Source organism: Trachemys scripta, chromosome 2 (genome assembly GCF_013100865.1).
Source record: "Trachemys scripta elegans isolate TJP31775 chromosome 2, CAS_Tse_1.0, whole genome shotgun sequence".
NCBI classification, from domain to species: Eukaryota; Metazoa; Chordata; order Testudines; family Emydidae; genus Trachemys; species Trachemys scripta.
The window spans coordinates 223,799,506-223,812,418 of NC_048299.1; the positions used below are offsets into that span (position 1 = coordinate 223,799,506).

The 12,913-nt window shown below is 39.2% G+C and overlaps 1 protein-coding gene across 1 annotated transcript in view; it reads right to left on the reverse strand.

Moving 5' to 3' along the window:
- The window catches only part of ARFGEF1 (ADP ribosylation factor guanine nucleotide exchange factor 1), a 181,864-nt gene that overhangs the window by 7,185 nt on the left and 161,766 nt on the right, over nucleotides 1–12,913 (reverse strand). The window contains exons 31-34 of the mRNA XM_034763053.1: nucleotides 11,549–11,684; nucleotides 11,324–11,462; nucleotides 5,815–5,887; nucleotides 2,792–2,921 (exon numbers count right to left, since the gene is read on the reverse strand). Of these exons, the coding sequence (XP_034618944.1) occupies nucleotides 2,792–2,921; nucleotides 5,815–5,887; nucleotides 11,324–11,462; nucleotides 11,549–11,684 (478 nt within the window). The remainder of the gene's footprint in view (nucleotides 1–2,791; nucleotides 2,922–5,814; nucleotides 5,888–11,323; nucleotides 11,463–11,548; nucleotides 11,685–12,913) is intronic.

The following is a 12,913-nucleotide window of genomic DNA, read 5'->3' on the forward strand; positions in this document are numbered from 1 at the left end:
ATATATGGCAGAATGTGGGTAAAACAGAACAGAACTTGGAATTCTCCCCCAAGGAGTTCAGTCACAAATTTAATTAATGCTTTTTTCCTTTAATGCGCATCATCAGCATGGAAATATGTCCTCTGGAATGGTAGCCAAGGCATGGAGGGGCATATGAATGTTTAGCATATCTGGCATGTAAATACCTTGCAACACCGGCTACAAAAGTGCCATGCGAATGCCTGTTCTCACTTTCAGGTGACATTGTAAATAAGAAGCAGTCAGCAGTACCTCCAGTAAATGTAAACAAAACTTGTTTGTCTTAGCAATTGGCTGAACAAGAAGTAGGACTGAGTGGACTCTAAAGTTTTACCACTGTTTTCTTGTTGAGTGCAGTTATGTAACAAAAAAAAAAAATCTACATTTGTAAGTTACACTTTCTCAATAAAGAGATTGCCCTAGAGTACTTGTATGAGGTGAATTGGAAAATACTGTTTTATCCTTTTTACAGTGCAAATATTTGTAATAAAAATAATAATATAAAGTGAGCACTGTACACTTTTCATTCTGTGTTGTAATAGAAATCAATATATTTGAAAATGTAGAGAAACATCCAAAAATATTTAATAAATTTCAATTCGTATTCTATTGTTTAACAGTGCGATTAATCGCAATAATGTTTTTTAATCGCAGTTAATTTTTTTTATTTAATTGAATGAGTTACCTGCGATTAACCGACAGCCCTAATATAGAGTAATTTGTTATTGTTATTCTTTGCAGCTAGCAAATATGTATGTGTGCTTTTCAGCGAGATCTTCTTGTGCAATGGATAAATGTTTAAAGAGAGCTCAAGTAAGTACTTTGCAGAATGAAGGAGTGAAGAAAGCAAAGTGCAGAAAATATGATTGCAGCTATTTAATGTGCAGTTTTACAGCAATCAAAAAATAAACCTCATTGTGTTGTGTGTAGTGAAGTGCTAAGTGCTGAAAGCAGGAAACCTTTGAAATTAAGTCAGCATTTGGAAAGTAAACATCTACAGTCAAAGAACAAGCCTCCTGAGTTCGTTAAAGAGAAAATGGAACTGCTTGAATAGCCAGCAACCACTGATGCCGAACACAAGGAATGTCAGTAAGAATGCTCTTGAAGCTTCATATCTCATGTCACTTTGTATTGCCCAAACATGTAAGGAACATACAATAGCTGAGAATCTCATACTTCCTGTGGCATTAGACATGGTTACAAGCATGCTCGGCCATGAAGAGGCAAATAAACAAAGCTATTCCTTTATGAAATGATACAGTTTCGAGGCATATTAATGAAATGGCTGATGACATTCATGAGCAGTTGAAAGAAAAGTTAAAATGGAGTGAATTCCTAGCTGCTCAGTTTCATAAATCAACAGATGTTCCAGGATCAGCACAGTTCTTAGCTTTCCTTCGATACAATTCAGATGCTACTGTTGAGGAAAACACACACTTCTGTAAAGTGCTGCCTAGCCACATGACTGGTGAATATCTATTTAATATTTTTGCTGAAGCTACCAAATTATTTTGAAATCGATTGGAAAAAATGTATTGTTATATGCAGTGACGGTACCAAAGCAATGACTAGCAAGAACAGTGGGCTTGTTGCAAGATTAAGAACAATTATGCTGCATGCAATTTGGACGCATTGCTTCTTACATTGGCAAGCACTTGCTGTGAAAGGAAAGCCTTCTGAGTTGCATTACTTGATGAGTCTGTAAAAGTTGTGATTTTCATAAAAAAGCCTATTTCTATCAGCTCGCCTGTTTGTGATGAAATGGGTGCACTTCATAAAAGTCTTCTCTTGCACAATGAAGTGAGGTAGCTCTTAGGGGGGAAAGTGTTAAGCAAACTTTCTGAATTGCAAACTGAAGTACTTATGATCCCACAGGATCAAGGGTCTCCTTTTGCTAAATCGTTCTGGGATCATTCATGGTTTCTTCAATTGGCTTACTCAGACATCTTCAATCATCTCAATGAGTTAAACATGAGTTTTCAAGGACAGCACAAAACCATAATTGTGTTGGGAGACAAAGCAAGAGCCTTTGAAAAGAAGCTTGGAGCCTGGTCTGCTCGGCTTCAGAGTGGAAACTTCGAGTCATTTCCTCTGTGTTGCAAATTCATTAAATCAATTGCTGATGAAAAGAGTGTGGACATAAAACAATTAAAAAACATTATGATTGAACATATACTTGAACTTAAAAAGAAGCTCCAGGATTACTTCCCACCTGACGACGAAGAACACGGCAAGAGGTGGATAATTAATCTGTTCAACAAAAGAGAAGTCGAGTCTGCCGAACTTGCAGGAAGCCTCCAAGATAAACTGATCTAGTTTTCATCTGACAAAAAGCTTCAGTGTTCATTTCTTTCAGAAGATGTTTGCATGTTTTGAATGGCTTAGAAGCATGAGTATCCCAAACTTGTAACTGAAACTTTGAAAGTTTTAATCCCGTGTACAACACCACAACTTATGTACATTGGGATTCTCATCAATGGTTTCTTCAATTCAACGCAACATAAAAAAATTAGCTGGTACAAAGCAAGCACAAGTGTCTCATTCCAGGACTTTGTAAGACTCCTAATTTGTAAAAAGTGATCTTATAGTTCGTTTCTGTGTAAAAATATACTGTGATCTGGCACACATGTTTTTTCGTACCTTTATACTTGTGACCCTCGTAAACCCATCCTGAGACCCCCCCCCCCCCCCCCCCGGTTGAGAAACACTACTTTAACAAATACAAAATCCTCTGTTCTCAAGCATTCCTCTTTTTATTTAAAGAAAGACTTACTTGCTGTAGGTCTGGTTTTGCTGATCTCTTCACTTGCTGTGGACCCCACAATGGGCTGAATTTGGTGTCGATCTGAAGATCTTGGCTGGACAGTATCATGAATATCTACAGATTTCTGTGATATTGTATCCTGAAAATAAAATAAACAGTCGGTACATCAAATAAACTGAACAGAAGCTCACCAATGGGTCAACTTTCAATAAAATGGAACTGTAATTTACTGACAATAATTTTGAGGAGTTTTCTATTTCATTATTGTGATTATTTAAAAAATATAATATGCACTATAGCAGTTTTTTGGGAGAAGACCAATTCAAGTAATAAGGTTCACCAAGACAAGGACTGACAACTTCTCAAATACGTGCATGTAGAGCAAAGTAATATAATCAAATAACTAAGATAAAATATGTAATTATATATTGAAATCAAGAGAATACTTTGCACTTACAATCATTTTTTACCATTTTCAAATACTTCACTGGACCATGTACTAGCATGTCAAGTAAAAGCTTAATTCACGTTTCACTGGATTAACTAAAATATATTAACTGTAGTATAATTCTGAAACCTGGCATTGCTCTATACCTTCCTTCCAAGTGCTTTATTTACAAATTCTTAGCCCCACCCAGCGAAGCATCATTCTCCAATATATAAATGGGTGAAAATGAGGCACAGAGATGTAAGTGGCAGATCTTGGAATGCTTCAAATAGCAAGAGTAAGTGAGCAGTATAATTGAACTTTAATCTTTATTTGCTTCAAGTCCCCTGAAGTCATGAATGATCACCTCATGATGTGTGGTGGGTATAAATCACAGAAGTCTACTGCAGCAAGATGTTGGCTTGGCAGATGGAAGTATCAAGTAAATGCCCTATTAAATATTATTATTATTATTATTTGATAGTTAGCTGCTTCAGCAGATTTCTGTGATATGTATATCAGGAATACTAAAAAAACAGGGGAGTCACAAGACAAGAGCTGACAAGATAAGATCTATGACTTGGGATGACCTGAAAGAGAAAAGCGGCTACATTATATGAATAGCTTCCTTATTCTTGCTGGGTTGAGTATTCCGCATACTAAATTGAAGAATTTTATTTTATTTTTTCACTATATGTTGATCACCATTAAGACTACTCCCTGCCTTTCAATTTTAAGTACTCGTGGGAACAGGTAGAAATATTAAATTATGTAATTTAATATAGAAATAAGAATATTCTATCATTAACTGCTGAAGTAGTTTATATAGATGTGTGATTATTATTCCTTTCAATAAGCAAATATTTCCAGTGTCTATTGTCCAGTAAATGCAATTTGAGACTATGACGATTTAAATCTAAGTATACGACTTACAAACAATTACAGCATACCAATAATAGTAACCAGGATTGGGTATTCATCAAACAGTAGACAACTCCTCTCCTCATTTTATATGAATGCATGTTTGATTTTATACTATTGTGTATAATACCCAGCACTGTTGCACTCAAAACACTTAAGGAACAATCTAAGACAAGAGGGCCATTCAGATGCAAAATAAAGGGAGGCAAAGTGTTCTACTGGTTATGGAGGAATGGGAGTCAGAACTTCTGGATTTCATTTCCAGTTTTTGCTGATGCCTCGCTCACTGCATGAAACTGGGCAAGTCACAACTACTGTCTCTCAGATTATGCATCTGAAAACGTGTATAATACTTCCTACCTACCTTACAGGAAAACTGTGAAACAGCTTTATTTTAAAACGTTGAGTTAATTTAACTGCTGATTGATCATGAAAATCCACAAACCCCAGCAAACCATACCACAGGATCTAAGGCTACGTCCTCACTGAAAAAGGTACATTTTTTACATTGAGATAGCTAACTTGACATAAATACACATTTTTTTTTTTTTTGCAATGAAGACAAAGCCTGAGACTCTGGGCTTTTTATAAAACATCACTACTAAAAAATAAAACATGCTACTTTAATTTAAAAGGACAACAGCAGCTTTTTAGTTTATTCAAATGATCAAGGACTATCCAGTGCAATATTCAATTATTTACATATTGTATAACTTTCAGCTTTATTTCTAATAATTTCAAATGGAAGTTCAAAAATACTGCCATCATCTACCATTTTATATAGTGCTTTTCACTTTCAAAGCACTTCACGCACATTAGGATGTGGCAAGTACATCTAATAACACTGAATGAGAGTATTGGCTAGAGGTCTAATACAACCAGAAATGAAACAGTTCACATTTGTGTTTTGCTATAACTAGACCCCTGAAGAGAAATGGAGGAAGTTCACATCTTAGTGTTACTGTTCTGGACCTTGATCCTGCAATGGCATCCAGATAGATGGACCTTTTCACCCATGCAGAGACTTAGGCCCCCCATGTCCTAGGAAGATTTACCCAAGTGCTTAATTTAAAAAGCATGAGCTGTTCCATTGAAATCAATGGGACTCAAGCCCTTAGTCACATAAGTATGCAAATCCAAAGAAACAACAGCATGTCAGTTTACACCATCAAGGCTTGGAGACTACATGGGCTACAAACTTTATTTTTAAATGAAAGTTTATATTCTTATTATGAAACACAATCTGTGAGAAACCCCCCAAAAATCACTGAAGTGCAACGATTTTCTGTGATTATGCACTATGGATTTTATTGTGCTAGCCTAACTAAAAAGATAAATGCACTCTTATTTAAATTAAATCAAAACAATGTTATCGTCCAAGGAGCCTGGCCACCACTATCTAGGGGTGTTATCAGGAATGTGCACATGTACTGGAATATAGCTTACCTACTTCTGCACAACACAATGTATGAGCACTGCATAAACAGACTGAAAAAACACTATTTCTTGGCAACTGAATGTGTTTTTTTGAAGTACATTATCTAGAAAAGCATTTCCAACCAAACCACATCAAAATTTGGATCTAAACTAAGCACATTTTACTTGTTCCATACAACAATGTATATTCAAGGGAAACCCATGAGAGCTTTAAAAAAAAATTAAAACTCATTTTTATAAAACATACCAGCTGTTTCTCTCTCAAAGCAGATGGAGATACAGGGCCAGCCTCTCCACCTGTCGGTCGCCAAGTCAACAGCCTTGAAAACACAAAGAGCACACACTCAGCAGTTTTGAAACACAAATCACACATTTAGATACTTACATACAAGACACACATTCGTATGCAATGGGTACCCTGTGTCTAGTATTGTTAGAAATGAAATTGATAAAAGGCATGAAAAATGAATAAAAAATGGAGGCAAAAATATACTCTGTTAATAGATACTTCCAGAAATCTATAATTTAAATACTGTTTTTGAAATATAGTTTGTTTCAGTTATGAGCAAGAAATAAAAATAAAAATGTTTACTTCACACTTTTCCAACTATAACTACTTTAGTTCTTAGCTTTAAAAACAAAACAAAAAACAACCTCTGGTGTTATTTGTAAACTTTATAACTGATACAGAGCAGAAGCGACAGTAATACTTTGCAGGCACAAAGTTGTCACAAAGGAGTAGCTGGGAACTCTTCTGGGATAGAGGTGGCTAAAGCCAATGTAGTTGGTTTTATGCTACCCAGTCATCATCACTACCTGTGAAAGGAGGTGGGAAAGAGTGGGCCCAGAGCATGCTGCACTCTAACAATTCTCACTGGCATAATGGCCCTAGGGAGCTATTAAGTGCCTGCAGAATTTAGACTGTTCTAATTTTTGCCAGGAGCCCGTTCCCAGCTCCTGGCCAGTACCAGGATAAGAGGAGGGTCAATTTTGCCTCTATCTATCTCAGCTATGCCAAACTCTGCTTTGGCACACCTGAGGGTATGGCTTCATCTTAAATAAAATTATAAATTGTACAGATTATATTATTTCTTCTGATTTGTAACAAAGACGACTTCCATCCAGGCCTCCAGAATCTGATGCCTGTGACATACTCAAAAGTGTGTGCACATGCCTGGTGGGGCTCATTGCAGGATTTTTCTACTGTCACCATGTTGCATAAGTACAGGAGCAAAGGTAGGGCAATGATTTCTGCAAAAGCAATTGAGATACTGAAGAATTAATAACCCAATGAATTTGAAAGCATGCCAGGACACCCATTTTACCTGGCTACCCACATGATTCTTCACAAAAGTGATAAGTAATTATTTTAGTTATCTAAGCAAAGAGCTTCTCAAAGAAAGACAAGTAGTATCATTTCAGGATTGTTTAATCACTTTTGAAAACAAGGAGTACATCTACACTTGGAGCTAGCGGTGGGATTCCCAGCTGGAGTAGACCGTCTCTCACTAGCTCTCATTGAGCTAGCATACAAAAAGAGTAATGTAGCATTGGCACCGGCAAGCGGCAACATGGGCTAGCCACCACACATCCATCTCCACAGAGTCTGGGTGGGTTTGTACTCAGATTGGCTAGCCTGTGCCACTGCTTGCAACTGCCCATGTTACAGTGGCTACATACTATTTTTAGCATAGTAGCTCGATGAGAGCTAGCAAGAGTATGTCTAGCCTAGCTGGGAATATCACACCCAGTTCCAAATACAGACATAGTCAAAGAGAGCCTGTCAAACACTGGCAGATTCCAGTACCACGTATGAAGACTCACCCATTAAATAACTTTTGAAGCAATCACAATGTTTCTCATACTTAGAGGGATATAAAATACAATACATAAAAACAGGTTTACTGAGTTGCCAATATTAAAAATAGTGTGAGGTAAAGTGCTGGCTGGTTCAAAGGTTACTAACAGAATACAGGGTCTTGGGGTACGTTTCCACTGAATCCAAGACATAACTGCAGCTTGGGTAGGCATACCCTCCCTAGCTCTAATCCAGCTAACAAGGCTAAAACTAGCAGTGAAGTTACAGCAGCACAGCTTCAGTGCCGACTAGCAACATGACTATGTACCCAGAAGGCCTGGCTGGGCTTCTTCACTGCTAGTTTTAGCTGAGCTAGCAAGATTAAAGGTACCTACCTGAGTTGCAATCACACCTTCATTTGCATTTTAGTCATATTCTTATTTTTAAGGCATTGGGTCAAATGCAGTCAGTTCGTATGCTGGAAGGCACCTAGAGTTAATACTGAAGTCATTACACCTGGAATAAATGCCAATTTATTAACTAACCACTTCCACGCTATTAGCAATAAAGCTCTTGCCCTTGATGCAACCATATATACCTCTGTGCTCTTTGCTTCTGCCTGCACTTCAACAAACAGTATCGGAACAAGGAGAAAGGAAGAAAGAGTATGTGAAGTTACTCAGAGCAGGGAGGGGCTGTTTTCCTCATCCCCAAGCACTGGAGCAACATCCAGAACAAGCTGTGTTGTCAGGGCTGCACCGTAGAATAGAAAGAGGAGAGAGCTGAGGCTCTTTGCTGTGAGGGCAGGAAAAGCCCCAGCCCAAAGAGGAGAGACAGGACAGAAAAATATGACCTGCATGAAGAGGAGACTGCAGGTCACAAGAGAGCTACAGCAAAAAGGCCCCGCTCCCATTGGAAGAGGAAGGAAGCCACAGGCACGGAGGGAGAAAAATAAGATAGCTTAAGGGCACAGAAACAGCAGAAAAACAGGATGAAAACAAGGAGCCTGCAAAGAAAAGTTAATTTTTGAGGGAAATGGAGTCAGTATTTCCACTAACCCTTCTAGAAAGTCTTAAATTTTGCTGAGAAGACATGACTAAAATGAACAGGTCATTTTGAGCAGTTTCGTGTTGCATCAGGGTTGTCAGTAACAGTGATGGGTACCAAGTAAATGTCCTCATATGCCCTGGAAGATGAGGCAGATGACATACTGATCAGAAGACTGTATGTAAAAATACTGATAAAACAGATGATGTTTCACTGGGAAGGCTGCGCATCTCCACAGAATATAAATGGGAACACAGGGATGCTTGTGATCATACAAAAATTTCAACCTATAAAGCTCAAGAAGAAATACAAAATGAAAACCTGAGGAAACTCTGACAGAAGACAGACAGGAAAAAGAGAACGGAAACATATGGAAACTGTGGTAGAAAAATCACAACATTCGTGGAAAACGTGTCCAGCCAGAAAAGCAAAATATCATAAATGTCACCAAAAGGGAAACCGAAGCATTATGCAGGTCTTAAAAGCAGATGCTTAGACTAGGTCTACACTACGGGGGAGGGGGTCGACCTAAGATACGCAACTTCAGCTACGTGAATAGCGTAGCTGAAGTTGTGTATTTTAGGTCGACTTACCTGGCTGTGAGGATGGCGGCGAATCGACCGCTGCCGCTTCCCCGTCGACTCCGCTTCCGCCTCTCGCTGCGGTGGCGTTCCGGAGTCGACGGCAGAGCGATCGGGATCGATTTTATTGCGTCTACCCTAGATGCGATAAATCGATCCCCGATAGATCAATCGCTACCCGCCGATCCGGTGGGTAGGTAAGACATGCCCTGAATAGACAATGCAAAAGAACCAGCATAAGAGGTCCACAACAGAAATTGTTACGGAGCAGCCAATGTCTGATTGTATGAATCCACAGAACAGTGAAGGAACTTAGTACTTTGGTGAAAATGAAGACTTGACACATTCTGCTTGCACAAGTTCATATTAAAACTGTACATGGTAGCTGACACAATGGGTTAGTGTGTTTGGCTTTTCACATCTGGAGACAGAGGTTCAAATGTCACTCTCGGTCACACCAACAAAAGACACAGTGGTGGTTTCGTTCCAGCCACATCACTTCTTCACCACACAATCTGATGCTTTGATAGCATGTGAAATTTATTATTGGTTTAGCTCAAAGAGTTGTATTATTAAATTAAAACCTGAAACATCTGGGAACTGGCTGCCTTTCTGTGGATTTTGTGTTGCTATTGGGTGGCGTGTTGAAGAGGTTTCTAGCCACTAAAGACAGGGCAGGGTGAGATATTTGTGAGGTGAAAGTCCCCCCTCACTGCAATTCCCTCTGTACTTCAGCCTGAATGCCGCATGCATCCCAGCTCCCCCACTATCAGTTCCTGATCCCTCCACTGGGCCAGGTAACATCAGGAAGACAAACCTGGGAAAGGAGAAAATGGTATGGAGCCAGCAGTCATGTGCAGGCCCAGCAGTGTTGTTACATGAGTCAGGACAGAGACAGTGAGACTTCAGAATGGGCAGGGAGTTGCACACTCTGGCTTCATCTACAGTACACCCCACTGGTGGCAGTGTGTAACGTATGTTTAGCTATTTGCCAGCGTGAAAAGCTCACTATGTCCACATTGTGGCGTGTGGCTACAAGTGTCAGTGAAAGGCTCCGGAAGCAGGGACGCTGTGGGGAAAGGGTTCAGCAGCTCCTCACTGCTAGGACCTTTTGTTGTGGTGAGGAAGGGCTCCAGCAGTGGGGAACCGGCAGAGTCTTTCCCCACTGTTGGCGTCTTTCACTGAGGTAGGAAAGGCTCCAGCAGTGGGAAACTACACTGCTTAATGGTGAAGGCATGGCTTGGGCAAGTAGGGAGTCGTGCAGGGCATGTACTCAAGTACATACCCACACCCTTCAGGCATTTCTTTACTCTAGTCGCCTAAACTGTGCCTCACCATCTCCACTAATATTTATATCTCTGCTGAGAGGTTACACAGATATGGACACTACACACTGCCGAAAAAAGCCTACAGTATAGACGCATCTTCTGGGAGGGATTTGGGGTCGGGGGGTGTTGGAGGATTTTAGTCTCAGATAACAGTAACAGCGATTTTCTATTTTTTCACACCACATAAGCATGCATGGCATATTGTAGCTGAAGTGGCAAGACCCTTCTCCAAGAAGCTTACAGGCAGAGTTAAGATATAACACAGCAAGGAAAGACAATTAAATGTATGAGGGTTGTGAAAGGTTAAAGGCCACAAAAGTGAATGACCAAGAGATTAATGCGTCACACTAAGAACATCTTGTTAATTCCTTTTGGGCCCCCTCCCCTTTATTATTATTATTATTTTGCTTTTTAAGTAAACAGATTAAAATGGGGCAAGTGTGAAGATGATGAACCAACTATTTGGCTTCCCTGACAAATTAAGAAGCTCACTCTAATACACTTCAATTAGCATATTTTATGGCAAAACGCCTATTATTTCACATGTACTTAAAAAATTGAAAGGCCTACTGTCCAATAAATAAGACAAAGAGAAGAAGCGAATAAAACCAGGAGATACAATTCTTCCTCAGTGAAGCTGTAATTTTAAAAATTTGATTAGACCTCAATAATTCCTGTTAAAAAACCTCCCATATTATATTTCAAAGGTGTTGGTTTTTTTTTCTTTAAACACAGTTGATTAACATTTACAATATATAGAAAAAGTACACTGAATACCCTTGTTATTCTGAATCAATTTGCTGTTCTAAAAGACCATTTATTTTTAGTCTTCTGTTGACAAATAAGCAAAAAAAAATATTAAAAACATTAAATATAATATCACAACTTTTTGGTCACTCATAGAAAATGAAATTGATTTCAAACCATGGATCCCTTATCCAAATTATCTTCTAAAAAGAATAGCCAATACAAATTTTACAATAAAAAGAGGAATTTTCTTACGCATGGGGGATTGTGGTTTTGAAGATATCCAGCATGCAGTTGCACGTTTTATCCCAGATTTCTAGGGTAAACTTTTCACCATTTAGAATGACGACATTCTCCAAACAGTTGGTACCAGATCGTGCTAGCTGTTCATTGTCTGGAATAGAAAATAGTGCATTTGTTTGTTTGTACCCAACAGGGTAAAATGTTAGCATTGTTTAAAACAACTTGGTACAGTCTTACCTTGCTGCACACACCAGTACAGCTGTGCAAATATATCATCCAAGAGGACATCACTAAGTACTTCTAAATACTGGGTGAATACATCACATATTGCATAAAGTGCATGATTGCAAGTAGTTGTCATCCATTCAGCTTTCTAGGAGAAAAAATAATAGCGAGGTGTGTATTACTATAAAGTTTCTAATGTATCTTATTAAGAATGCGTGAAAGTCTTATTTTAACTTGTAGGCAATTCCTGTTCATCTGTGGGGGAGCTATTGGGTACTTGTTCCATCTGCACCTCTTTCCTAATTTCTATTTTTAATCCCTACTGCTATCCCTAAACTAAATTGCAACTACTATCCACAACGACATGTAATGCTGCATGGATTTGTCAGATAGGGTGGTCTAAAAATCAGTCTCTCCACTTTTACCCTGCTTATTGTGAGGTTAAGAACATCAGCTTCACTAACCCATTGATAGCATAAAGGAAGAAAGCATGAAAACCTGATCCCAAGGAGAAATTAAGTAATGTAAATGTGAAGAGTACCTGATATAAGAAATGTAGCATACAGTAACTCCCTTTCTTTTTGCTACTATTTGAAAACAATGTAAAGGCTATGTAAATCATTAATGGATGCTAATATAAATTTAGTCTCACTAAATTTAGCTAACTTTTCTACATCTTAATATTTGACAAAGAAAAAGAAAATCTGGCCTTTCACAAATCAACTCTACGTATTTTCAAAAGTAGTTGATATCTTGACCATATTTATAACCTATTATATCTGTTACCTTAGTATAAAAAGTATATGGCACAGCTGAAATGTATGAAATAAGCAATTGCTAAATTACTAGACCCGAGATGAACTTTCTTTAATGCTTTTAAAAGCAAGTTGCATCCCCCACCACCTCAGAGGTGTGGGGGAGGGATATTGTCTGGGCCTCCAGAGAGAAGAGGGCTCTGTGGTTTCTTTTAGGATCTTTCCATTTTATCCTGCTCATGGGAGCTCAGCTTTCTCATGGATTTGAAAGGTGGGATTACTGCTGGGAGCAGCATCCTAGCTGACTGGCTGCTTTGAGGGTTGCACTGGAAGCCCATTGGTTCCCATGTTCCAAAGGAGATGGCACCCCACACTCCTAGCCTAGGGTTACTATATTTAAAAAATAAAACAAGAGGACACTCCACGGGCCCTGGCCCCGCCCCTTTCCCACCCCTGCCCCGCCCCTACTCCGCCCGTTCCCCCAAAGTCCCCGCCCTAACTCCCCCTCCTCCCTCCCAGCCACGCGAAAAGGGCTGCCCAAGCGCTACCGGCTTCACGGTTTGCCGGGCAGCCGCCAGACCCTGCGCCCCCGGCCGGCGCTTCCCCAGCACAGCTGGAGCCC